General features: G+C 49.1%; 9 protein-coding genes across 9 annotated transcripts; 2 read left to right on the forward strand and 7 right to left on the reverse strand.

Moving 5' to 3' along the window:
• Positions 1 to 517: 517 nt before the first annotated feature.
• COCMIDRAFT_40447 (uncharacterized protein) lies at positions 518 to 6,636 on the reverse strand (the record flags this gene model as incomplete). Its single annotated transcript, XM_007693918.1, has 3 exons — positions 518 to 2,649; positions 5,335 to 6,221; positions 6,278 to 6,636. The coding sequence occupies 3 exons, from the start codon at positions 6,634 to 6,636 to the stop codon at positions 518 to 520; spliced, it is 3,378 nt and encodes a 1,125-aa protein (XP_007692108.1).
• An 881-nt stretch (positions 6,637 to 7,517) lies between these two features.
• On the forward strand, positions 7,518 to 8,625 carry COCMIDRAFT_29845 (uncharacterized protein; the record flags this gene model as incomplete). The annotated part of the gene is made up of 2 exons (XM_007693915.1): positions 7,518 to 8,385; positions 8,444 to 8,625. 2 exons carry the CDS (start codon positions 7,518 to 7,520, stop codon positions 8,623 to 8,625), a joined length of 1,050 nt encoding a protein of 349 aa, XP_007692105.1.
• Positions 8,626 to 10,381: 1,756 nt separating this feature from the next.
• COCMIDRAFT_106348 (uncharacterized protein) lies at positions 10,382 to 10,591 on the reverse strand (the record flags this gene model as incomplete). The annotated part of the gene is made up of 1 exon (XM_007693923.1): positions 10,382 to 10,591. One exon carries the CDS (start codon positions 10,589 to 10,591, stop codon positions 10,382 to 10,384), a length of 210 nt encoding a protein of 69 aa, XP_007692113.1.
• A 124-nt stretch (positions 10,592 to 10,715) lies between these two features.
• COCMIDRAFT_106331 (uncharacterized protein) lies at positions 10,716 to 12,096 on the reverse strand (the record flags this gene model as incomplete). Its single annotated transcript, XM_007693924.1, has 4 exons — positions 10,716 to 11,227; positions 11,275 to 11,621; positions 11,672 to 11,880; positions 11,947 to 12,096. The coding sequence occupies 4 exons, from the start codon at positions 12,094 to 12,096 to the stop codon at positions 10,716 to 10,718; spliced, it is 1,218 nt and encodes a 405-aa protein (XP_007692114.1).
• A 30-nt stretch (positions 12,097 to 12,126) lies between these two features.
• Positions 12,127 to 12,393, reverse strand: COCMIDRAFT_106312 (uncharacterized protein; the record flags this gene model as incomplete). Its single annotated transcript, XM_007693925.1, has 1 exon — positions 12,127 to 12,393. One exon carries the CDS (start codon positions 12,391 to 12,393, stop codon positions 12,127 to 12,129), a length of 267 nt encoding a protein of 88 aa, XP_007692115.1.
• A 3,154-nt stretch (positions 12,394 to 15,547) lies between these two features.
• Positions 15,548 to 16,643, reverse strand: COCMIDRAFT_106311 (uncharacterized protein; the record flags this gene model as incomplete). The annotated part of the gene is made up of 3 exons (XM_007693926.1): positions 15,548 to 15,994; positions 16,083 to 16,281; positions 16,363 to 16,643. The coding sequence occupies 3 exons, from the start codon at positions 16,641 to 16,643 to the stop codon at positions 15,548 to 15,550; spliced, it is 927 nt and encodes a 308-aa protein (XP_007692116.1).
• A 2,093-nt stretch (positions 16,644 to 18,736) lies between these two features.
• Positions 18,737 to 19,639, reverse strand: COCMIDRAFT_8912 (uncharacterized protein; the record flags this gene model as incomplete). The annotated part of the gene is made up of 1 exon (XM_007693912.1): positions 18,737 to 19,639. One exon carries the CDS (start codon positions 19,637 to 19,639, stop codon positions 18,737 to 18,739), a length of 903 nt encoding a protein of 300 aa, XP_007692102.1.
• Positions 19,640 to 20,144: 505 nt separating this feature from the next.
• Positions 20,145 to 21,437, forward strand: COCMIDRAFT_106339 (uncharacterized protein; the record flags this gene model as incomplete). The annotated part of the gene is made up of 1 exon (XM_007693927.1): positions 20,145 to 21,437. The coding sequence occupies one exon, from the start codon at positions 20,145 to 20,147 to the stop codon at positions 21,435 to 21,437; it is 1,293 nt and encodes a 430-aa protein (XP_007692117.1).
• A 326-nt stretch (positions 21,438 to 21,763) lies between these two features.
• On the reverse strand, positions 21,764 to 22,031 carry COCMIDRAFT_51853 (uncharacterized protein; the record flags this gene model as incomplete). Its single annotated transcript, XM_007693928.1, has 2 exons — positions 21,764 to 21,904; positions 21,969 to 22,031. Coding segments are annotated over 2 exons (204 nt in total), but the record flags the coding sequence as incomplete, so codon positions are not given.
• Positions 22,032 to 26,887: the final 4,856 nt, after the last annotated feature.

A 26,887-nucleotide genomic window follows, 5' to 3' on the forward strand; every position in this document is an offset into this window, starting at 1 on the left:
CACCACTAAACATCGAACAATGTAAGACTAGTATTTAGCGATGCCATTCAGTCCACGAGTTAGGATATAAACAAGTGGAGCGTTTTACTATGTCCACCAATCGATTGCTGGGCTACCTGCTCGACCCCCCCCCCCCCATGGAAATCCTAGCGGGGCTGCTTCCTCCGTCTTGCGTTCGGAACGCGTGCAGCCGACAACATGTAGTGGCAGTAGTATAAATTAAGCAATATACAAGACATGCCGAGGGTTCATCGGAGGTTTACGCGACACTGGCTTGAGCCAATCGCATTGTTGGAAGTAGATTGCGAGACATCGTTGGGCCAAGGTTCGTGGGTATAAATGCCGGTTTATATGAGGGGTGTAGCTTGTGACCGACCTAGCTAATACGCACTCTATGCCGCAAAATGTAAAATACCAGGACACGATACATAGTAGTCTTCGCACACACGATCACGTGGGAACCCTGTTTCAGAATGAAATCGGATATGCTTCGGCTGACCGAGTATCCGTCGCGACCTCAAACAAGCGTGATATCTTCGAGGGTTGTGTCATCCGTATTCACCATGATCTCTCCATTCATGACGCCGTGAACGTACGCTTCGCCCAAGAGTTCAAAATCATTCTGCACTGAATAGCTGTTCTTCCGCCGCAGCACAAAGGGCACACAGGCTCTATCGAACACTGCGATCTCATCGCCGATCTGCGTGCCCCTCGGAACGAGTGCAAAGTAACCTTCCTTGGTGACGGCGAATCGGCGCATGCTCAATGCGGCCCGGAGCGCCGTTTGCAAATCTTCCAGAGTCCTGGCCGGCTTCCGTGTCTTGAGATTCTCGAGTGTAAAGTGGCCCTTCTGACGGCGTATACTGATGGTTTGGCCGGGCAAAGAAGGCGTTTGGCCAGTCGTTGAATCAAGTATTAGGCCAAAAGCTTCCTCGTGGTCAATCGTCGGCGCCAAGGCCCCCGAGCCATCTCGTCCTGCGAGTAGAGTGTTCAGGAAAGCCTTGTAAACTGAAGTACCAGATATGAGATACTTGTGCCATTGTTTTGATCCGAGTGCCAGATCGACGTATGATGCCAGATCGCAGTTATTGTCTTTGGGGTCGATGATGTCAAGCGCAGGATCCTCGCAAACACACCCTGCGCTGATGATCGTGTCGAAAACCTTTCCTGTCAGCGTGAGTGCGTTCCTGTCTTCGCTCAATGCCATTCTGGGTGGTTCCTTTCCATTCACGGGTCTGCCTCCAGCGCAATACAGAGCCCAAGCTTTCGTCGAGTAACCCAACGCTTCAGTAGCTCGTGGAGTACTCCAGTCCGGAACCCATGATGGCTGCAATGGCTGATCGTGGTCGACGCAGCTTAGTAGCTCATATTTCAGATGGGGTAGCTGCGTCAAGCATGCCTGATGATAGACTTCTCTTACAGAGAGACTTGGAGAATAATCTGGGACGATGCTGGAGTCGGCTATTCCAAGGACACCGTAAACCTTGTCTTTAGGCTCTGTTGCCTGCGCATATCTTGTGGATACTAGAATATTCAGTAGATATTCCTTCTGGATGAGCCCCATGTTATGAAGACGATCCGCCTGGATGGACTCTATAACCACAGCTCCTTGCGGGTGCAAGAAATTTGTATGCTCTCGGAGGGGACGTTGAAGGTCTAATTCTGCATTGCTGATGAGCCAGCGGAGTATGCCGGTCTCTTCCAAGCAGTAGCACCAGGCTGCCAAGTCATCCCAGCAGACTGATGCTTGGCCGCACTTAATGAACAGATTCCTCGATAGCACCGCTTCCTGTATTGTCCACAACCTACTGAACCAGGGCCTCCGGAGAAGTTGTCGAACATCCCACCATACTTGGTCCGAGACGGGAGGAAAGTCTAATCTAACAAAGTCTGCCGGTGTTACTTGTGCATCTGTTCCCTGTAATCGAGCGTAGACGGTCTCCAGCAAGTCGAGGGCGCCGACGGGGTCTTCACCATCATCATCACCAAGCCATATGACCGTGTTGGTTGCATGCGAGTAGATCATGCCCATTAGTGGAATTTGTTGTCCCTTCTCTGTTATGTCTTGCTGGTTTATACAAATCTGGTCTGTCCACACAAATATACTCTTGTCTTTCAAGCGCAGGTAGCGCAGAGCACTAGCCAGACTCTTCAAGATTTTTACAGACACATCTCCCAACCAAATTGTCTCGTCAAATACTGGTGCACCCCATACGTAGCTGAGAGCAGTATACCATACCGGACTTTCTGTAGTCAGGGATACTGCGTGATTAGTGTGCCTCGTGTATGTGAATGTCCTTCTACTCGTGTTTGCGGGGTCGTCGAAGGGATACACGGTATGCTCAGCCCTTGATGGATGTGAAAAGTCAATGTTAACTAGATGCAGTTTGCCGTGAAAAGGGTTTTCAAAATCCCCAGGGGATAGCTCCAGAACGCGTATCTCGCCATCGGCAAGGGGTTGGTAGGGCGATGATGAAGGAGATTGATTGTAGGTTTCGCCTCTCTGCAAGCGCCTCTGGCTGACGAAATCACGGATATGATTTAGAGCAAGCTCATCCAGATGACCAGTGGCGTCGCTTGGCGCTTCAGAAGTGGCCGGCTGGAAGACGGATGTCTTGGATAACGCAGAGTAGAAGCAGTCGCAGTCGTCTGAGGCAGTGAGTAAGGCCGGCTACTTGCATCTCTATGATAGCATCGCACCTTGCGGGTCTGTGGCGTATGGACAAGTCGACGCATGCTCGATATGTTGATATGATTTCTGTAAGTCGGCCATTTCATCGGTGGCGTGAAAAGGTGTGCAAGGAGGGGTGCTGTCATATTTCAGCCATGCCAACATAGTAGGCTAGGCCAGAAAGGGAATGGCTGATACTGAGAACCGAAGAGACCATGTATTACATACTTGAACTTCTAAAGGTGCATTCTTCCTGGTTACCCGAAACGATATGTTAGACTTTGGGCACCGGTATATATAGGCTAAGAGGGCTCTGATAAGTCCAAGCACATGACGTGTGCTCCAATACTCCCGCTACCGGAAAGTTCCTCGGAGTCTCAACAGAGGTACACTGATGCTGAGGCAAGAACCTCCGCATTTTCTCCCGTGCTAGCGCTCTGAGGATCGATCTTGGTCTGGGGCGGGCAAGATTCCAAGCGAGGCGGCCTGACTCCGTCTGGCTGCCGCTGCCCTCGATCTAGTCCGGCACGCCTCAAAGAATGGGGCCAGGGCAAGTTGTATTCTTCATGTGAGGCCCGGTTCTTGATAATGTGGTAGCATAGGGCAAATCTTGGACGTGGAGCGAAACAAGCAAGACTATGGAAAGAGCGAGAATTGAACACTGAGGATGGTTCGCTCTGGTCCGCCCCAGCCATTTTTGAGAATACAAATACGAGCATGTCCAAGGCAGATTTTGTAAAATCTACTGTTTAAGCCGTACTGTTAGTAGGAAATAACCGTTTGCTACGGGCAAGTAATTAGTCTCGCACATGGACACGTCAACGTCGACGATTTCTGTGTCGCCTCGCCCAGCCCGAAGATCATCTATCCAAAAGGGTACAAAGAAGATGCTGGATGTCCCCGTTTTGGAAGTGATGTACAGCCTTGGAAGAGATCTGAAGTTCCACCAAGTTGACTACAGTAATGCTCAAGATTTTAGTGTGGCGCACGGTATGTTTCAAGCCAGGGAATAATCTCTAGCTTCACAACGCTGCGCGGAAAGATACTGGGACAATCATATTGCGAAATCTGGATGAATAAACAGGAGCGCCACCGGAATACGTTGAGCTGAACAGCCCTTTCAGCTTAGCTAACTCTGTTTGATGGCGTTCCTGCTGTAACCTTTTTAGACCAGAGGGTTAGCATATAAAGAGCTCGTGTGCGGACCACGGCATGGACAGCAAGCAGTCTTTCACAGTCTTAATTTCAAGGTTTACATGATTCTGTCCCTCAAGGTTGTTCTCGTAGCTGCTATCAGCGTCCTTGGAGTCGCTCCACCCGAGCCAACAGCAGCGGCCCTGCTCAACGTACCACCCGTCAACTGCGGTAAAGCCGATAATGCCTTGAGCGTCCTGAAGGAACTCGGACCGCCGGCCACATCCTTTTTCCGTTTGTACATCAAAGCACTGACAATAAGTACAACGGTAACGGTCACCATTGCTCCAACTGTATCAGCGCATTCAAGTGTTGATCTTGTATGTAATGGCCACCAGTAGATTAACGAATCAACAGAACCAGCACCACTCGTACGACAACAGTTACAGTGACTAGTGCTCGGTGCCCTGGACAGAAGCGAGACGTGGCCGCAGCACATGCAGACTACGATACTGAGCGCTATGAGGAAGCCAGTTGGGTGGTCCAGAAGCGCACCAACATCCTGCCTCAACTTCAGATGTTGGCGGCGGCAAAGGTGTCAGAGGCATGCAGCTGTCTCTGCTTGAAGCCGACGGCTACCGCCACTCTGACATGTACTGCTCCTGCTCCGGTACGTTTTTTGGAGCTTTCTCTTTTTTCTTCTGTTCGATGTTCGTGGAAGTGATGGCTAATATTGGGTAGACAACCAATGTGGCGGCAACAGCAACAGCCTGCGTGGTCGAGCAACAAGTATGCAAACCTGCTGGGCTCGATTCTACGTGCGCATCAGGCAATGACTGCTGTACGGGACGCTGTGAAACCTCGTTCAGAACCAGCACTTGCTGCAACCTGTCCAATGAATATTGCGACTTGGATGACCCAGGTGCCTGCTGCGGCGGGATTTGCATTTCTCGTTCGATAAACAATTGCGATTGATATTGTCTTCAGAAGTAGAATACCGACATGACCGCCGTATTTACATGAAACGTAATTCCAATATCGACGACAATGACTAGTCTAGCACTATGTTGCAGATGATTACTGAAGCACAAGCGTGGTGTCGAGAGTAATATGAGAAGTAGATAACAAACCCTTAGAAGCTCATGTTTCCAGACCAACAACACGAGCCTATCAGTGTGACTCGCTCAACGGTGGGATCTAACGTCAACTAGCCGTACAGTTCTATTCATTATCATCAACAGGAAAGGCACTGCTAGTATCTTGCTGCTAAGGTTGTATGACTATAATCAACTGGGGAATCAAGTAGTCGTGTTGAATACTGTTCTGTTTTTTTATGATTATTATTACTATCATTATTGATGATTGATCAGTACAGAGATTGGGTACGTCCTATGCCTGTACAACGATGCAAATGCGCTCGAACCGCGCGCTTCCGTTATCCAGTAATTTTCCCAATGAAGACCAATGCAAACTGAGGGCAACAGAACAGCAAGGGGTAGCTTATTCGAGGCCGGAAAAGTGCAAAATGCCGTGTCCTTTTGCTTGTTGGCCCTTGTTCTTCTTCCTCTTCTTTCGCTTTTGCTTGGATTCCTCTTCTTCGCTGCTCTCGTCCCTGTCATCACTATCGTCGCTGTCGTCACTGTCGTGCTGGCGCTTTCCATCTTCGGTATCCTCGTCTTCCTCGTCCTCATCCACGTCCTGCCACGTCTGCTCGCCCCACACCTTCACGGTCTTGCCACCGCTGCTAATCATCCTGCCCGTGACATCAAAATCAAGGCCAATGACGCTTTCCTGGGACAGCTCGTCGTGCTTGAGTTCGGCGACAATCTTATTGGGGCCAATCTTGGCAAATCGAATGTTACCGTTGCCCATACCGACGGCAACAATCTTTCCGCCTGGCCCCACGCCATCAGGCACGACGGCAATGGCGTCAAGGCTTTCGCCACCTCCCTTGGAGCGGTCGATAATGATGCGATCGTCCTGGTCATCCCATACACCGCGCTCCCAAAGGGTAAGGACACCATTGCTGGCGCCAACAACAACCTTCTCACCCACGTTGGAGCCCTTTGTCGACAGGCCGGTGACAATGGCAGAGCTCAGCAACTCCTCCTCTTGGTCCTCGCTACGGACCATGACCCCCCTGCGGATGTCCGTGACGGCCAGTGTGCTGCCACCTGTCGTGACCCATTGCTTGCTGAAGCCGCTTGTACTCGCTTGTGTCGGGGGTAGTGGGGTGAGCGAGGAGACGTAGTCGTCGTGTGGGTGATGCGTGTTCTCTGGCTTGAGGGAGACCTTTTCTCCGCCTTTGAGATTCCTAATGTCGTATATATGCAGTGCTCCAGAGTCGGTGGTGAGGATGAGGGATTGCGGTGACAGGGCGTGGACTAGTGTGGGCGCGTCGATGCCGCCATTGGAGCTATTCCGCCTCAGTAATGAACGATTCGCACAACTTCGCCTCTTGCTACGACTTACGGGTCGAGTGGAATAGCAATCTTGGCGGTCACCTGGCCAGTCATGGAATCCGCAACCTTGACCATGCCATCGGTGCCTGCAGAGATCAACGACGCACCATCGGCGCTGTATGCGAGGGTCCGACAGCTGCCCCTGTGTCGCCTTGTGCGCCAGATGCGGTCGATGGTTCCAAAGCCGCTTTCGGATGCTAATGTCGTGTCATTGTCGTCGTCGTCGCCATCATCGTTTGCGCCGGCAGGGAGGCGGTAGGTATGGACATCGCCATTGGCCAGGCCGACTGCTACGAGTGGCTGCTGGGGATGGACCGTCTGCACAAAAATATCGTGCTCCACAGGGAGAGCACACAGATTCTCGAACATGATTATGCTGTGTAAGGTGGATAAACGGAGAGATGGTCCAATGGGCCGAGGGGATTTCCGTTTTGCGACAGCTTCAACATTTTTAGTGGAGCCGCCGCCGTCAAGCGCATGCAATGGCAGCGACAGCCGCATGGCTTGGCAGGTACCTGGCACGTGACTATATCACGTGCCATAGTACATACTGTACACGCCTGCGACGCGGACTCATTTTATGGACAACCGCTGCATGTCTGCTTTGATCGATCAACGCACCCATCCATTGGATTAATGTACTAGCAAGCGATGCTTGTGGACTCAATGTTCTTCTTGCGGACTGCCGTCCCTCAAGCAGCCTTCATGGCACGCTTGTCTCCATCTCCACCCTTCCTCTCCCTCCCCCTACCTCCAATCACTATTCCGGCCACCTTTATCCTGTCCAACTTCCAGGCCACCATTTAAACATCCCAAAGAAGCTCAATTGCCCCAAGAACCAGGTCTTTGGAGCGCCAGAACGCATAGCGCTACACGGCAAACACGTTAGGAAAAGCATTCGCCTCCAATCATAAGCTCGCCAGAGAACACGCTTCTTTCGCGTCCGAGATTTCCGTCCCAAGGCTCCATTGCCCTATTGGCCCCGACATGCCTACGCCATGTCAATAACAGGAAGGTCGAAACCCTCCCTCGATCCGTCAGGCTCTACAAGGTTAAGCAGCCGAATTCACGTGGGTCACTGATTGGCTGTTACGACCATCCCCGGCTCCTCGCCATCTTCACCGTTGTACAGACGGCACCGTTGCATCCGACATTATGCAGTCTTTTAAAAAGTCGAACAATGGCCTCTCAATCACAATGTCAGGCCCTGCGCTCACTGCAACTCCGACGCAATCTCCAAGTCGCTGACAATGCTTGCTTCGTCGCTCTTGTACGGCCTCTTGGCGGCAGCTTCTGCCGTCAATGCCCACCGCCACTCCAAAGACATCAACTACACTGTTGTTACTGGCATCTTTCAGCAGGATGATAACTCTACCAACCCTGCCACGTTCAACTTCACCGCCAGCAACTTCGGCCTCATCAACCGTACTTACCCAACTGATGCTACCTGTCCGGACGGCAAGAAATCGACCCAATGGCAACGTCTCGCCCACTACATTTCTACCCTGAACAAGCAGTCTGCACGCAACGAGCGCTACAGCCTTGTCTTCATGGGCCGCCACGGCGAAGGCTTTCACAACGTCGCTGAATCCTACTATGGCACTCCGGCATGGAACTGCTACTGGTCCGAGCTTGACGGCAACAGCACCGTCACATGGGCCGATGCAAAGCTTACCGAAGTCGGCGTACAGCAAGCAAAGCTCGTAAACGCATTCTGGCAGCATTTGATCAAGGACGAGAAGATTTCCCCGCCAGAGTCCTTCTACACTAGCCCTTTGTATCGCTGCCTCGACACTGCAAGACTCACCTTTGACGGAGTCAAGCTGTCCAAAAAGACGCGTTTCGTTCCAGTTATCAAGGAGTTTCTTCGCGAAGGCATCAGTGCGCATACTTGCGACCGTCGCCGTACCAAGTCGTTTATCCGCCAAAACTTCCCTTTTTTCAAGTTTGAAAAGGGATTTGCAGAGGAAGACCCTTACTGGACTGAGCTATTCGCTGAGCCCCGAGCGAACCAGGACGCACGCTCCAAAGCCGTGCTTGATGACATCTTTTTCAACGACGACAGTACATATATCTCCATTACCTCACATTCGGGCGGTATTTCTAGTCTGCTACGCGGTAAGCTCTCCTTTGAAACCGGCATTTGTGATGTACCGTCGTACTGACAACATTCTAGTCCTGGGCCATCGCGATTTCAGACTCAGCACGGGAGCCGCCATTCCTGTCCTGCTCAAGGTCACCACCCTAAACACGCGTCCTCCCCCAACAACAACATTACCTTATGACGCCCAAAAGACATGCGCCGTGCCCCCTGCCATCCGCGATTCGAGCTGCAATGACTGTTCTTGCTGCTCATAATATTCCTTCTAGGCTTGATTATGTAGATATTTCAAATACCCTAATTACCGTTTCAGCGCTGACACATACCCCTCTGACTCACTGTACCGTTCTCGGACATGACCATTTCCATATTTCCACATCGCGTATATACTTACAAGTTAGAATCGTGCTCGTACCTCGGCACGCATCTCTGTCGAATCAACCTAACAAGCATAATCCTAGCACATCCATTACCGACGTCATCTGCTACATGGTATCAACCCTGCTATGCCATATTATCTAGCCCGCACCATGCAGAACACCATGTAAGGATACTCCCCGTTGATTGGTACATCTGGTTCGGATCTCTCACCGGTGGGTAAATGTCCATATTTTCCGACCCGAGCATCAAGAGATTCGAATTTTGGATTCAAAACATGTAACATTAAAAATCTATATACGCTGTGCCGTTCATCGATAACGCCTTGACGTTCTGTAAATTGAAGCAACAAGCTTTCATCTATTTGGGATACTACATATCCAGACGAAGGATTATTCTTCTGCCAAGCAACCACGGAAGTGCCGACAGGAGGGATTTTCCACGTGCCTAATCGCTCCAGCCATCTCGTCGTTGCCGTCCCTCTTTAACAACGCATGCAAGCTGCCGCGAACAAATCACAACATATGAAATTAGCCTTTCCCCCCCCCTAAGTAGGGCCAAAAGACGTGTCGCGCGCGCCGTCGCCGCTAGGAGTTTAGCACCCGACGTTGTGTTGCTCCGCCCATGTCCGGTTCAGATTCAGCCCACAAACTGCCTGGGTGGCTGCGCTAGTACACAGTAAGCACGTTGTCACTAGGCTGGCCCATTCATGTCTTGACTCTGCTAACACACTAAATCAACATCACCCGCTAGGCAAACACACCAAGTACAAATATTAAATATACAACCTAAAGACAAGGTTGTGTGCCGATATCGATGTTCATGGTAAATGTCTGAATCGTGGAGCTGTCAGCTCACTGGTCTGATCGGTGGCCGGGATCCGCTCTTTTGGGTGCGCAGACAGTTTGGGATGCGTACAGGCAATCTGGAAGCGGTGCTGTGCCAAATACGAATCAAGGTACTTGATTACTACGCTGTGGTGGGATAATCAGCTACCCGTTGTTTATGCACATGGCCAAAGTAGTTGAAGATACGATTGACATCAGGGACTTGGTTGCCACATGTTTCCAAGTGCTAAGCCTTACTAGGATCAACCTCGTTGCGACCCTTGTACATTGAATCTCACTAGAGAATGTCGCTCCAATACCCTGGGTCTCCAAGATCTACACGTCTGAACTAGGCTGATCGGCTCCAGGCTATCGGTTGGCTTTCAGCTGATTACCACATCGTAGAGTGTGTTACTCAGAAGTTGAATCTATTTCGGAGACTTGACGCTTGATTGGCCAGGATACAATTCATCCCCCATAGAAATTCACCCATGTTACGCCCCAAGTATTTGTCCAAAGAATGTCTGCTCGCTCTCGATAGTTGATGATTATTAGGGTGTCTAATTATGTATGTCGCAGGGGTATATGTAGAAACAATGACGCAAAGGCTGTTGGTCGTGATGATGATAATGTACAGAATTTGGTGGCCAATGTACCCACGTCGCGTTTCTTCTTCATCGTTTCAGTCTGCATCCTTTTTTCGGGTCTGCCGATCGTTGCGCAAATGACAATAATGACCCAGCTAGCGAGTCAAACTGGCTGGTAAGGAGGGACCACAGCTCATGTCGCGGTTATATAGTAGTCGCTACTAGGTATACCCGGTATCATTGTATCCAGCGTATCCATTGATAGGAGTTATACATTCTGCCAGACGCAGCATGAATTCAGTCCCAACACTTCTTTCCATGTTATGGGTACCCATTTTCCAGGGATACGGAGGCACTGCAATACAGCAGTAGTCATTCTTAGGGTTCGCAGCGGCTGGGTACCTGCAGTCGGCAGGGCGTACAATGGCCATCGGATACGGGTATTGGGTTCCAACCTGAAAGAAATCCGACAAAAGGTAGCGGCCGCGATGGAAGGAAGGTTAGGTTTGATACCAAAGGCCACGAGCGTTGTAGCTCGTGCTGTCGAACCTTGAACTATTTGTAGGGCGCAGATATGACCGACCCCCTTTCCTCGTCCGTGATGTAAAATGACTTTGATACCATGATACCATTTGAGAAAATATCCTCCGTGCTACTCCGCGAACTCTTGTTCCTTAGGCTTTGCTCGCTGTCATTATCCGAGTTGTCAACACGAGTGCTCTTCTTGGAGTTGGGCGGAGCGTTTGGGAACCACTGGGGCGACTTTGACTTGCTTCCGGTTTGCATGATTTCATCCTCCGAGGTGCGGGTCTGAACAGTGGCAGAGAGCTTGTACAGGTCTGGGCGGAGCTTATCAGCCTTGGATGCTGTACCAGAGACGGCGGCGTTTGCTGGAAGCGGGGCTGACATGGCGTAGGCTGAAGGGCGATAGGCGGATGGGTTGCGCGTTGATAGGCCGAGCTTGGACATGGCAATGAAGAAGAGTGGGCGGAGTGTTGCAAGACTACCGGCGGTGATAGCGAGACCTTGTTCGACAGAAGACCAGATGGCAATGTCAAGCGTGGACCCTGCAAGGATTAGTGTATGATGGCAACATGGTGCGTCGAGCGCTTACAAAGGAAGTCGGGTGAGTTGAAGAAGTGGATAAAGGGCAGGCGTGCGATTACGGCAGCGCTTGCAATGCAGCCCATGGTAATCAAGGGAATCAGGGCAATCTTTGCCCTCCTCTTTAACTGTAGATGCCAGACCAGGAATCCAGGGATGATGGCAAAAGTAAAGTCGGAAACGATGGAGAAGATGCTGTAGACGTAGCCGAGAGCGGTGATGACGGTATTGTCGATGCACTTTCCTTGTTGCGAAGTGCGATCCCACATGTACGAGATGGGATAGCACTGGAAGAGGCAGACAAAGAAAAAGGTACCCCCGGCGATAACTGAGACGAGCATGGCGATGTAGATGATCCTGACATGATTAGTTGGGTGCCTGATCAGGCCGCTCTTGTGGCAACTCACCATGTGTGGAGTTTACGGATACTGATGCGCAGGAGAAGGAAGCCAATGGACATTTTGGAGCAGATCATGGAGGTGGAATAGAACAGGTAACAGAAGTACCAGGCGTGTTTTGCATTCTGAACACCTTCGATTGGAAGGTCATGGTGGTGGCGGCCTGTTCCATGGCTGATGCCTATGCAGGAAGACGTGGTATAGGCTATGAAAAAGAGCTGAGTGCCACGTGAGTACTTTGGTTGGACAGATGAATCTACTCGTTTGGCTGATTTGTTACTTACGGTTGCAACAACCATGAGCCAGTCATCGAGACCAAAGGCCTTGACCATTCGGACGCGGACAAAGCACCTTAGCAGGCAGGCCAAGACAGCCGTGGTGACAAAGGCAATGTTGACCGCGAGCAGCTCAGGGCCTCTATTGGGGACGGCCATGATAATTATGACTTGGAGGCAGCGGATACTCTAGCAGCAGAGAGCCCCAAAAGCGGGAGGGTCATGGAGCTTGAGGGGACATGCATCTTTAACGTAAGTACACCAAGTAGGGTATGTGGATTGGTCTTTGCCGAGGTGGAGCTGTACTGGGTAGGAAGCAATGCATAACGCAAGCCGCCACGAGAGAGGTGGGTCACTGCACGCGGGCTGGCGATACTGGATCCAGGGCCTGGTCCGTTTCAGGGCGAGGCCATTACCAAGCTGGGTGTTTACCCGTGGAGCTAGGACAGTGGCCATTGATTTGCGCACGTCGAGTAATAATCATGCGTGCCATGCCGTGCCAGGACGGGTACGGGGACGGGGACGAGGCTATAGCGACAATGCTCTACATTCGACATACTGTGTTGGTAAAGGGGACGGACTATCGCACCGTGCCTGCATGTAAGTCAGTATAGTTGTAGTAAGATGATGGGAGGCCTGGACATGGTTGTGCTTCTCACCGGCTGTGTGGTGGCGCTTGTCAGTCAGTGGGCTCACTGTCGACCCGGCCAGCGAATACCTGAGACAACGCCCCTCGTCGGCATCGAGGTCCAAGGCGACGCTTGAGCAAGCTACGCCTCGACCGTTGTCTGTAGTCGTTGGCTGTGTGGCCAGTGGGTGGACGAAGAGCGGCTCCCACAAGGTTTCGCGGGAATGTGGGGCACGTGGACGCTAACCGCTTCCAGGTTAGCACACGAAAATCCTGTCCTCTCCTGCATCGCCTCCCTCCTCTTCCTCCTCTCCCTCGCCTCCCTCGCCCGTATCTGCCGCGTCTTGGCCCCCAGCCAGCCGGCATTCATTCACACAACCCCCGGAGCCATATCCAAAAGCTATCTTCTCCATGCACAGCCGTGCAGTTCCTCCTTACCCGCTGCCGTTTCCACTCCGACCAGTATCATGACTGCTGGCCCTCTGCATCCGGCAATGCTCGACACGCCCAGTTCACGGGAATGCGGCCGCTAGCCATACAAGGCGGTTTGGTGGAGCCACGCTGGCCCACATTCATTGCCTGAGTCCACGTTGCCGTCGATGCCGAGGGACGGATGTTTTGCGCCTTATCAATCCGGCCACACGCAGACTGGCAGTGGATGGCTAGTGGCGCTGCAGAAGCAATGACTGTACTGTGTAGGAGCACGCTACTGTGTATTTAGCACATTCACTTCCTGACTCGTCGCCCCGGCCGCCGGCACTTGGTCTTGGCTCTGCACACACTGGCATGCAACTATCCCCATATCCGGACCATTTGTAACGCTACTCTACTCTCCCGCGCCCAAGACCCGCCGCACGAACTGCCCTTCCTTCGCGGGTGAAACTTAGATTCTGTCAGCACCCAATCCCATCCGCAGATAATTGCCCGATGGCTTTCCATTTGAATTTGAGCCACACTCGCCTGTGGCATGTTTACCGGCTTGTCGGTACAGGGCTTCCCAGGATGAATCTATTCGCTTAACCATAGGCTGAGTGTTGCAAACACTCGAGTGTTTATGGTGACATTCCACCTGGCCGGCCGTGTCATCCTGGCATACAGGGGTTCTGAGAGACTAATACCCATCTGTCTACACAGGAGCCCCAAGTACGTATCCGCGATAGATGTCACCGCGGAACTATGTCTCTCAGACATGCCACTTCCGCTTTCCGGAACGTTCACTGATCTTTGCTCACCACCTTTTAGTCGCCTTTGATCGTCTCTTTCATTGCGACCGCCAATGAATGTCTGACTAATCTTGCGCATCAGTCTCGGCTCGTAACCGAGGAAAACAATGGAGGCCAATCCCCACGCTCGAGTGCCGCGGACGTTTAACTAAGTTAAATGCACATGTTCAAAAGTACCTCATGGCCAACGGCTGCACCATGTTCTCCACTTGTCGAGTGGCTCTTCTAACGGTTCCTGCAACAATGGCTTGCTTGTGCTTGTGCGCCTCCTGCATGGAGCTGCATCGTGGCGCGAAGATCACACAGGTGACCGAGTCTGGGCCCTCTTTGCTCGACCATGCTGGTGACGACATTGCATACAAAATATCTGTGCCGATTGTCTCCGCGCCCCTATCGTCAGACTTTCGTACCTACCGCTCTTGAACGCGGTTTGATATTAACCATCTCCCATCACGTCAGCGTTTCAGACGCAGGACACTGCGCATCCCAGCCACTGCCGGCGTTGACGCTGCCAACGGGCGCACCCAAGTACTTACATGCACCTCAAAGGATCCAGGTTTCGTACGAGATCGGCTGACGCGATATCCAATACCGCACTCAACAAATGCATCCTCCCGCACCAATATCCTCATCATCCAGGGCCCCCTATAACTTGGGTAAGGGTAAAAACACTATACCTTACTAATTGGGGTTAGCGTTACCCTGCCGATGTCGTCTCTATCTTCTGCACCGCACCTGGTGATGCATGCCGATGGGGAAGGTCAGGAACCTGAGCACTTGGTATACTAGCAGCAACCAAGCAAATTCAGTAAAATGCGCCGTTCTTGATTCCAAGCCATGTTATACCTGCACGAAGAGGGCTCGACAAACTGGGTACGCGCTTGAGCCGAGTGATTGCTCGAGTGTCGAGTGGCAAGGTTGCAATCAGCAGACAGAGCCAAGAGCAATAGAGAGCCGAGTAGGGTTTCGGATCCTCAATACAACCGATCTAACATTGGTCTGACACTTTCTCTACGTCCCATGTCAGCGGGCCATTTCTGCCATCGAAAAAGCAACAGTTGCCTCACAACTAGACTTACCGTGTGGGGCCGTCTAGAATCCAGTTCCGAGGCATGACTATGTGTGTGTGTAAACAGGAACTTCGATTCAACGTCCAACAATCAAAGGGGAAGAATGGATAACTGCAAGGCCCCCTTCTTGTCAGATTCGTCCGGTACACTCCCATACTGAAGATGCATGTGGTTGTTTTCTTCTTTTTCTCAAACTTATCTTGCTTTTCTCTTTTCTTATTCAACATACCGAGATACGTACTTGGTATCATTCCATCGCTTCATGCATCTACATTCACACAATCACCCCACGTCCGACCCCCTACACACACCTGTAACAAACGAAACAGGGCATGAGAACATGCATGCATCGGCTCTAACCCCACAATCAGCTTACCCACACATCGTCATCACCACTCGCATCGCATTCAAGCCACTTCCTTCTAGCTTCCGAGGAATACATTCATGCTATACTTACATACAGCATGATTGTGTAGCTAACAATTCATGTAAACCAGAAAGATATCATGGCTTTATGCATGCCATTATGGCATCTAGTATCGTTATGCATACTTACCCTTCAATAAAGGAGCGCAAACTTCGTTTCTTCTATCTTAAAAGCACATTTCTTTTTCTAACAACTCGACCCTTTCTCGGTCAAGTATATCTGCCCAACAAGGAAACGATCCAACATTCAGGCCAATCGTGCATCATATGTCTGTCAACGACACGTTGTTCACAATGTCCTTCCCCTTCTTCTCTTCCTCTTTCTTTTTCTCATCCTTTATTCTCTTCTCTTCCCTCTCGCTATACCGATCCCCAAACAAATCAAAGTGCGGTCGCATAACGAGGGTATACTTGACAAATTCTTCCATACAGTCCACCAATCTATCTCGGTTACCACTCGGCATCAGCCTACTTCCCCCTTCCTCAGTAGCATCCGCATCCGTGAATTGCTTGTACGCCATAGGAATGGAGCTTTGGTTGGGTATCGTGAACATGCGCATCCAGCGGCCAAGTATACGTAGTGAGTTGACAGTGTTGAAAGATTGTGAGCCGCCGTTGACTTGGGCAATGGCGAGGGTGCGACCCTGAGTGGGTCGCACGGACCCCGTGGACAATGGGATCCAGTCAATTTGATTTTTGAAGACAGCCGTCTGTTGTCACCAATCAGCCAGACACTCACCTCCAGACCCCTGAAACCAGATGGCCGACGAAAAAGGGAACAGTTAATAAGCTACTCACAAGATTACCATGCTGCTCAGGACTAACCCAAACATGCCCGTCACTCCACTTGCTCAGTTCGCGCAGCTCTTGTACTTTTTCATGCGAATGCTGCACGTCATCTTTGACAGGGAGCCCGGTGGGATCGAATACTCTCACATCACAGCCAAGTCGGAATAGGATACGACTAGCTTCATAAGCGAGCAGCCGCGAATATGATCTAAATGTTTTATTAACACTGTTAGGAAAGACAAAACAAAATGACTCCAGAGCTTTCAACTTGTTAGGGAAGGTGGCATACCGTTCTCGCATACTGCCGTACAGCACTAGGACTTTGATCCTATCACCACCATTTTTCATCACCTGTTCATCCACCATTTTGAACGCTGTGCTGAGCTCAAGTCTGGTGATCCAATCATCATCGGCGTGTTGGGCATCCAGCAAAAAAGGTCGATATGCTTGGCGAATCGAGGCGTCATCTTCGTGCGCAGGTATTGCAAAAGTCGATTGCCGATACTGAGGATCTACGGCAATTTCTGCTCTTGTGCGTTCCGCCGCTGTATTGTTTAGATCGCTGTTCATGGCGGCGGCAATGGCTGAGCACGGGAATTGCTGTGCGCGCTTTGTTGGAAGCCGGACAGCTGCTTCGCTGAAAAAGATTGTACGTGCGAGTGGCCGGTAGAGCGACATGAAAGAGCTCAGCAGCTAACAGAAACAATCTTTTTTCTGGAATGGTAGTTGCGCAGTATGCAGACCGGGATTGCTGTTCCCCAGATTTGTATAGCGTGTTGGTAATAAGTGATTGATATGTATCTGCCAAGACTTGATATGTCACTCCTGGTCTGCTATTGGTTAATCCGCATTACAGGCGTTGTGGCTCTAGGCCTCAATTTGCAAGCAAACCTGACTTTCAGTCATTAGCACGCCCTCCAGGAATATTTGGGTACAAATATTCATTTGAGATGGTTGCTTCCAGAATAACTAGATAGTGCGTATGTAAGCAGGCCAATGTTTCTTGTGACAGTACCGCCCTATCTTGATGAGTCGTTGAGTTGAAACTAGTGAGATGGAGCAGATTGCTATGAACCCCGAAGTCATTTGGACGACATAATGTATCCTTTGATTTGCGTCTTAACGATCCTATACTTGGTTTGATCGTGTTGCGAACTTATCTTCGGCAGACAGCGACAGGGATGGTCGTGAATACTGGATAAGCAAGGTGCCACAAGATTGTGGCGCTTGCAATAGTCATGGCTTAAGAACACACCAAAAACTTGGGGGATCGATGAGAAATATGACTTGAGCGAGATTGGCTCGGCATCACTGTAGGCTGTGTGAGCAACATTAACTTCATGCGCTTACACTAGGGTTGTTTCAGCTGGTCGCTGCTGTGCACAACTTGGTGGTAAAGTCGAAATCAAGGGCATAGGCATCTTTTGGTGTTGTGGCCATGAAGCAATGATACGTAACGTACACCAAAATGATTGGGGTTCGTAAAGGATATTTCGAGGGAGTATCGACAGGAGGTTTGCATCGTTGAGGCAAGTAAACGTTGTCAAATACCAACACTGCATTAACTGTTTTACATTGCACTCTACGAATCTAGGACACTACCACTTTTTGTTATCGATGAAATCGTCGCTTTACCTTCCACGTTGCATACTTAGTATCTCTTTGCTCCGGCGCTTATTTATTCAGGGGAATCCAACGTTCGCTCAAAGTCCCACCCGACAGGAGCAAATACGAGACGAGATTTATCAGTATCAAACTAGGCGGCAGAAACAGTCATGGTATGCTGTAACTGCCTAATACATGCTTTCTATAGCGTTGCGGACTGAGATGGCAGTAGAATGGGGGATGATGCATAAGGCATAGGTTGTGGTGGTGACACCTCTTATCAAAGTGCGTGTGTTGATCTGCGAAGCGAATGGTTGGCAGATGGGTACGTCTAGCTGACGACTGATGTGACAGCAACGCCGTAAAAGAAACTAGGTGCTGCACAAGGTCACCAGTTCGCCAGCACCACGAATGAAAAGGAATGATTCAAAAATCAGAGATATCGGGAATGGGAAACCAGGACATATCTTGCTCAGCGAGACCATTGCTGGAAATCACAATACATATACCCCAACGATCGCGGCTTGTGTGTTATTTGGCAATACTGGTCCTGGCTCCTGTGCATCATAGAAGAGCTTCATCAATCTGCAAACCAATTGGTTTCTGAGGACTGCGAAACAGCGGCCAGAGAGGGAACAAAAAGCAGAGTCATCATCAACATCGTTCAGAAAATAATTCCTGGTGGACTGAGTTGCAGGGAGGGATCGCTGGGTAATACTGAACACTTCAATTCCTGGCTAGTGAAGGGTTGGAGTTGCATTTTTGGGGAGATGGTAGAAGGCAAATGGTGTAGGCTCGATATGCGAGTTATGTAGATGAGCAACTGAGGACAATATGCAGCGCATCCTCGCTTTTGTTGTGCCAAAACGGAAGTAACTGTCGATATTTCATGTGATGGCTGCATGTGATTGCAGAGCAGGCGATGTGTAGCTTACTCTCTCCTACCGGAGGTGCATCTTGCGCATGTGCGACGAGCAAACTCTCAACGAAACACTAGTCGGACAAAGGTGTAAATGGATATTGCTGCCGACAGAGTCGGGTAGGTATGATTTGGTCGCTCAACTCTTATGGTTTTGCATTAGCCTGTCTACAATGCTAATGCCCATCTGTTCCTCAGCAGAAAGCTGGGGCATGGGCCTCTGCTCAGATGCGAAGCCATTTCTTTGCATGATGTTCTCCATCATGCGTATACCCCGCAATTCCTGTAGTGGTGGGACGTTCTGAAGGCTGTCTGGATCTATAGTGTCGAAGTCGAGGCTGCCTGTAGGCTTGACGGCTCCAGTGACTGTAAACATGGCATGCGGGGTGATGACAAAGTCACACTGGACTTCGCCTGGCCTGGTGGGTTTGATTGTCTCCATGCTGATTCGAGCCTCGTCTACAACTTGGGAAGCATGGGCAATGGCCACGACAGGGGCCTGGTGGCGTAGCACGCCCAGGTCTTGCAGCATTGCCCACTGTACTTCGAACAGATTCTGCCCACCCCAGACACTGACGCCCTGAACGTTGAAGATGAGCCCGCCTATGACGCACATGTCGATCGTAAGACCCTCATCGCGCATCTGGGCGAGCGTGACGGGCCGGCCGGCACCAGCCTTCTCCATGCCATCCAGGCAAGCGGCTAGTTCGTATCTGCTCGCATCGATGCGCCCCGGGTCCAAAACGAGGAAACCCCTGCGTAAGCGATATGTAGCCACAATGAGCCTCTTCCCATCCTTGAGGGCGCGGGCGCGCAAGCATTCAAGGCTATTGTCGGGCATGGCAAGGATGACCTGGGCACGGTGGTAGCAGGGCAGGGCGGTCAAGCGCTCGACGGCAGCAGCAGAGCCTCTGAAGTCGGGCGTAAACGCCATGAAGTCATAGTTGAAGCGCGCATCAGGAACGGCATCCTGGATTAGCTCCTGGTAGACGCGCGACCAAATCAGCCTGGTGCGCTCGTCGGAGGATGCGCTGGCTGCCATTGGAGAGGCCGTGGTTAAGCGGAGGGCGGGCGGCTGGACAGCGCGCAAAGTCTATTTGCTCGTTTCTGTATGTAAGTACCCAAGTATGTAAGTACGCCCAGGGCTTCTTATTCTTATCTCTATCTTGCTGGGGAAAAAAATGAACAGGCCAGATGGGCGAGGGCCTGGGTTAAGACAGCGACAGCGACGGCGACGGCAGCGGATGACTAACCCTTCCGTACCCCATCTGCCCACTACCTCCAACTTCACACAGCCAAGTGGCATCGGTTTGGCGATGCTCGGTGCAAATCTAGGACCGTCGGACGCTACCATGGCTCGCTATACATTCCTCAGGCAGACTTTTTCGCCTCCTTGCCGGAGTGTTCCGGACAATCGCTTGCCGGGAATAGTAACCCGCCTACACCGGCTACATGGTTTGTTGCCGAACACTTATATACATACGTATCTAGTATGTTTGCACAGATAAGCCAATCCATGCTCGGCGAACTGGCACCATCGATCCACCATGAATGAGATCCCCAGCCAGACCCCCACGGCCCTTTTGACAACCGACCGCGCCATGCGGATCGACAGGGCGACGACAAATACCAACAACTCCACCCATTCGGCCGCTATTCACCATCCAGTCCTGGACAAAGCCAGCTCCGAACGGCTCTCGCACAAGGCCGACGAGTCCCAAGCCACCAAAGAAAAGCTTACAAATGCCGCGAAGACGCTCCACGTGCTGATATGGTTCGTCAAAGACCAGTGGTTCCTCCTCGCCATGGGCGCAGTCGTCCTGGTGTCGTCCCAAGTCCAAGTGCCCGCTTCACAACAGCGGATTAAGCGCACACTAATCACCTACCTGGCTGTCTCCGTCATCTTCTTTATCAATGGCTGCACCCTCGACACCCGGGTCATGCTCGCCAACTATATGCGCTGGAAGCTGCACATCTTCGTCCAACTCCAGTGCTACCTCGTCTGCTCCGCTGCCACCTTTGCCATTGTCAGTTTGTGCGCCACCAATCCCCGCTTCATGGACCCATGGCTCCTCATCGGCTTCTTGTTCGTGGGCAGCGCGCCGACTACCATGTCTAGCAACGTTGTCATGACGCGCCAAGCCCATGGCAACGCCGCCCTGACTGTCGTCCAATCTGTAATCGGCCAGTTTCTCTGCCCCTTTCTGACTCCAATCATACTCCAAATGTACCTGTCTACCGGGTCGTGGTACAGTAAGGTGTTGCAGCGCGGATCTAGCTACGCGAGCATCTACCAACGTGTCTTTATGCAACTTGGTCTCTCGCTTTTTCTGCCCATGCTTCTCGGCCAGATCGTGCAGCGCTTGTTTCCCAGGACGACGAAAAAAGTCTTTTTCGACTGGAAACTGCTCAAGCTGTCTTCGATTGCCCTGTTGACCATGGTTTGGCAGACATTCGACCAAGCCTTTTCGTCGGGTGCCTTTGAAGCGGTCAAATCCTCCAATATCGTCTTCATTGTCTTCATCACCATTGCACTCTACATGATCTGGTCAGCCATCTGCTTCACAGCTGCTTCGCTCTGGCTACCGAAAAAAGATGTCATCGCTTGCTGCTATTGCTGCCCCGCTAAAGCGCTGGCAATGGTAGTTCCGCTTACATCAGTCATGTACATCAACATCGATCCTGTCAATCAGTCCAAGATGCAGATCCCAGCAATCATCTTTCAGGCCTTCCAGGTTGCCATTGGAGGTATCATGACTATCGGCTTTCGCAAGTGGATAAGGCCAGAAGAAGAGAGGGAGGAGGCGGAGAAGCTAGTCGAGGCAGGGGTTAGAAATTGAGTCAATACCTTTGGTTATATCCTCACAGCTTCCTTTCATGCATATCATCATCTATATCGAACTTGCACATGCTTCTGCCTCTCTGCCATGCTTATTGCCTGACAGATAAGTCTCCACGGCTGGCTACTATCCTTTACTCTATCGCTTTGCTTGTTCCCCTCACTGATACAAAGCCCATGGCGCTTCACTCACTTTTGGTCCACCTACTCGTTGTATAAAACCCCACGACCATGTTCCCTCTTGTCGCAGCTGGCCCACACGTTCTCGGGGAAGGCAACAGCATCCATGAAGGACCGATTCAAGCCATTAGAACTTCGTGCCCAAAAAAGGCAACTGTATTGATTAGGAGGATCACTTACGCATTTGCACAGCCCCGTGAAGCCTTCGCAAGGACACTCCGCGCACGCTATGGCTACGTCGGCACCATCCTCGTTGCGCAGTTGCTTGAAGGAGCGCTCAACGCTAACCTGTTTCGATTTGTCGGTTTAGAACGATATTTTTCGTGGAAGAAGAGGGAATGTATAAACGTACTACAGCGGGGGATGCCTGTGCCATTGACGCAGCGATTGCTGTGATAACGAGGGAGACTTTTATCCTTGCGAAGATGACTTCTAGAGGGGTAAAACTGAGGTAATGGCTTGTTCAATAACAAAAAAAGGTCCATTGTAGCTACCGCTAGATAATGGGTAATGGAGTGTCGTTGCAGTGGCAACAGTTCAGCGCCTTTTAAGGGTCCACTTTCAGTGAATGGTAATGTTCATAACAAATAACGCGAACAAAATGGTAGTGTGTTTACAGTCACTAATAAGGTGCAAATTACCCGCCCAGGTGAATTATTTCAAGTGAAACATGTCGATGATATCACAAGTTACGCTAGTCGATAGATAGAGTCTACCTAGAGGTAAGGTCTGAATATAGTAGTAGATAGTTAGAGATAGATGTATAGTTAGGTTACTAAGAGTTAAGTAGATATTAGGTTAGATAGTGATTATATAAAACCCAATTTTTATCTCTGTCTTACTATTAGTAATCTTATCTTTCTATTTATTCTACTTCTAGTTATTTAACTACTAGTATTATTTGTTTATTATACTAAGAGCTAGCGAAATGCAAAGACGTGCCCCGCTGCGTAGTAGTAAGTTACTAACTATCTATTTTTAGAATAATAGGGTGAGGCATAGTCGTAGAACATTCATCAAACATAGTGTAACAGTTTTTATTACTATTGGCTATAAAAATATTGCTTAAATTAGAAATGGTAAAGTAATCTACTACTTAGTTGTATGTAAGGTAAGGGAATAAATTATATTTACTTATAGTTTTACTGACGATTTAGTAGTAGTTAATCGTGGCGGGGTGGGAGGAGACGAAGGAGGAGAGGGAGTATATATAGGAGCTATAGCCTAAGGGGCGGTAGTAGGAACCTAAACGCGGGCGAAAGCGTAGTGCTAATTTACAGGGAATAAGAAGAGTAGGAAAAGCGAGCTGAGCGAGGACTGTGGTGCGGTGGGCGACGTTAGACGAAGGGAGTGAAGGAGAGCGTAGAGAGGAGGGAGAGAAGGAGCGATAGGAAGAGAGGGAAGAGAGGGAAGAGAGGGAAGAGAGGGAAGAGAGGGAAGAGAGGGAAGAGAGGGAAGAAATAGGATTACAGTTAGCATTTGAGCAGTAGAGACGGCAGCGGCAGTGAGTAGTGATGGAGAAGTGGCGGTCAGGGTGTCAGTAGTGTGTAGCGAGTGGAGGGGATGGGCGGGGGGTACGGATAGGAGAAGTATGAGAACTGTGAGGGTCGGGAACATCCAAGGAGACTACAGATACTATAGAAGAACTAGCAGATTATGCTATATTTGTACCACCATGGGTGCTAGCTACTGTAGGCAGTATGCGAGAGTCTTATGTTTAATATGTGGCGGGGGGGTTAGTATAATAGGGTACTAGATAAGGTATTTATCATTAGGTTGATAAAGGTACAGTGGGCGGTGTAGGAGGTAATAGAGCGGGCGATTAAGAAGAATAGTGAATAGTGGACTGCTATTTCGAGTGGATAAAGAGGAGATTAGAGGGCTAGAGGCGTGGGCACGGTGGGGAGCGAGAAGAACCGATTAGGAGAAATTAAAGAAATTAAATTAAGCTAGATGATTAGGCAGGTAGACGAGTGTATTCTAATCTAAGGATAGAAGTAGAGATATTATGTAAGCCGAAACAGAGAAAGGGGTAACGCGTTACCCGCTAGACTAAAATGGCTAACGAAATAAGTACGAGAGAGGAAATGAAATAGCAAAGCCCGAACTGAAACCTGTTTTTGTTCTAGTTCCCACCGTTGACTAAGCCTATATAGGGTACTTCTAGGCTTATAGAACAGTATATCTCTTCGTTTAGCAAAGTGCATTAGATAGAGTTTACTAGAAACACAACGGCCGGTTGCATTAGAAATTCTAGATTCCTAACCAATGCACTTATCAATGCAGATAGAATATGCAGAAGTAGCAAGCCTAATACATCCAGCGAGTATAAGGGAAACTGGAAGAGTTAAAACGCCTGAGCTCAAAACCTCCTCGCTTAACGCATTCCCGGAGCAAATTGCGACGGCGGAAGCCCAGGCAATCGAACAGGCACCTGCGCAACGAGTGCACTGTGCCTGAGGTGTCAAGTTACATTGGAGCAATCTACGACCGTGAGACGCATCACGGGAGGCTCTGGCGTTGTTGATAGCCTGGGCGACCTGAGCGCGAGCAGCAGGACTCTGCGTTCCTGCAACGCGCTTCGAAATCTTCCCAGGTTGTTCGGGAGTCAAGGCATTCTTAATCCCTTGCTTGGTGTTTTCAAGAAATTGAAGCTTAATATCATCATCCCATGCAGAGCAGTCGGTAGTATTGGCCTGTGGAAACTATTGAGTCCAAAGCGAGATATTGAAGTTGGCGAGGCTGTCCACCCTTCCCAGATTTGTAATATCAGCAGGGGTGACTGAAAGCGCGGTAGCGACAGAAACGATATCAGCTTGGCTTGGGGCAGCTGTTGCAGTGAGGGCAGTGCTGGCAAAGAGAAGAATGGTTGACATATGCGTCTTGGAGATTGATGAAAGCTTTAAAGCGTCTCGCAGGTAAGAGATGGAAAATAATAGTATAGAGTAGATAATGTAATGTAGATGGATAGATATAGTTGTAACCTTGGGACTGGGCTTTTATATCTCTGATGACGGCTAGCTAACGGTTATAGATGCCTTTGATCTGCTGGCTTACTCGACTAGCCATCTAAAACTAAATGTACGGTGAGGATGCTCATTCTACCCTATACAGGAATGGTTTCTACCTTGGCGTCATTATGTTATATCGGCAATTCTTCGAATAGACTCATCTGGAATGATTCGGCGGTATTTTCACAGTGAATGACGGCAAGGACACTACTATTCCTAGATCTAGTGAGCCATTTAAGATGCAAAGGTAATACGTACTTGAACCGACATTCAGCCTTAAGAGAATATTACGATATCTCGCTATACTTTCCACTCAACTAGTGTTACGAGTAATGAGAAGGATTTTATCACTGTGTAAGCTTACAGGCCGGAAGGACAGGCATATTTACAGTTCTATTACTATAGACTCGTCAATAGACTCTCACGATAGGAAGTATAAAGGAGTAGACAGGACATAGCTCGAGGGGCTATACGGGCGAAGTTGCAGCCGTTTTGCAGAATCCAGGTGCTCGAGCCCACATCCGGATTCTATTTGCAGTCAATCAAGGCATTCGACAGCGCCAACTATGAGCGGGAACGTCTATGTTGGAGGGTGCATCGACTGCCCTTTCCCTTATGTCCAGGGTGGATCTGGGTATGGTGGATGCCTTTTGTCGAAGGCCTAGGGCTAGGGCTACAGATTATGGTCAAAAGGGAATTACGGTCGGATGGCGCGTTTTACCCTTGACCATCGACCCACCAGTTCGCAGTAGCGAATACAGTCACAATCATCTGAGGGCCTCTTTGGTTGCGCGATTACGTTCTGCGGTTGCTGTTTACTCAGTCTGATTCAGGCAGAGTTTTAAAACCACAGCTCCAAACGCTATATTATTTAGTTCAGCTCACCCTTTTACACTATTAATCTTACTATAATTTTTAAGCATCGTTTTAGTAAAAAAGAAAATTTCTTACACTTATCTTATAAATGTTATATACTTTATAGGGAAATTTCTATGCTCCCAGTAGGTTGGGGTGTGACCTGCCATTCTTTTCTAAGAAACAACATTCTAATAAGCTTTACGCCAAATGGATGACCCAATTTAAGCCATAAGGAAACATCCAAATATAATTTAGATACATAGTAAGGAGAGTAGTGGTTAGCTACGTTTTTGCTCGTGCTATATATCGAAAAATAACTACTAAATAAGTTATCGAGATAGCTATAGCTAGTGTGGCAGCTGCTATAGCGCTAGCGTTTGCTACCAGCGATATATATCCCAACTAATATATAGCGGCGAAAGGGGTCTAACTAATACAAGGCGTGGGGTAGGCCCTCAACCGTGGTGGATTAGCCTTCTAGATAGAGAGTTTGGCTCCGGCCTTCTAAGACACTTCTGTCTAAAAAATTCTAAGATCTTTTAGAACTTATATTATAGCAATTACGCGTATTTAATTTTAGTTTTATATATCAGCACTATTTCTCCTAGCTTTTAATACTATTATTTATCTATATAAATAACATATTTCTTGTACTAACGTATTCTACTATCGAGAGGCCTGCTCTATTAAGAGAGCTACTTTTTCTTAGTATCGCCAACTTTATATATAAAAACTTAAATTACTCTATACTAGCTATAGATATATTATATAACTTATTTATATCTAATTAAGAATCTTCTTATATATTTTTTTAATATATATAAGTATTATAGCTTATCTCTCTATAGATTCTATAGTATTATTAACTAGACTAGATCTTTTTATAACTACTCTTACTATACGTCTTCTTTACTTACTATATAACTAGTAGTAGTATTTTTAGCTATCTATAATACTCTTATACTAAGGTCTAGTATTCTATTTATCTAAATATACTTTCTTTTACGCCTTTAGTACTTTATTATTTTTATTAATTACTTTTTAAGATTTTATATATAGGCCTCTATTACTATATTTTTATATAATATCTCTTGAGCTTTTTTAATTATCTTTTAAAAGCTTTTTTATATAATAGTTAGTAATTATATAAAAAAGTTCTTCATAAGCTTTAATTATAATCTAAATATATATAAATTATTTAGTATTTTTAACTACTAGAATATTTCTGGTAAAGCTTATTAGATGTAAGGGGCTGCGCTCCGGGGAGCAATCGCGAGGTATACAAGAGGTTGTATTCGATAAGGAGCTATCTACTCTGCTTACGTGGTGTTTGTTTACTTGTCGGAGAAAGGTTATGCCGGTGTATCTGAGCGCGTTGTCTGAGCGCGCTGCCTGAGCGCCG

Source organism: Bipolaris oryzae (genome assembly GCF_000523455.1).
Source record: "Bipolaris oryzae ATCC 44560 unplaced genomic scaffold scaffold_188, whole genome shotgun sequence".
Classification (NCBI taxonomy): domain Eukaryota; kingdom Fungi; phylum Ascomycota; class Dothideomycetes; order Pleosporales; family Pleosporaceae; genus Bipolaris; species Bipolaris oryzae.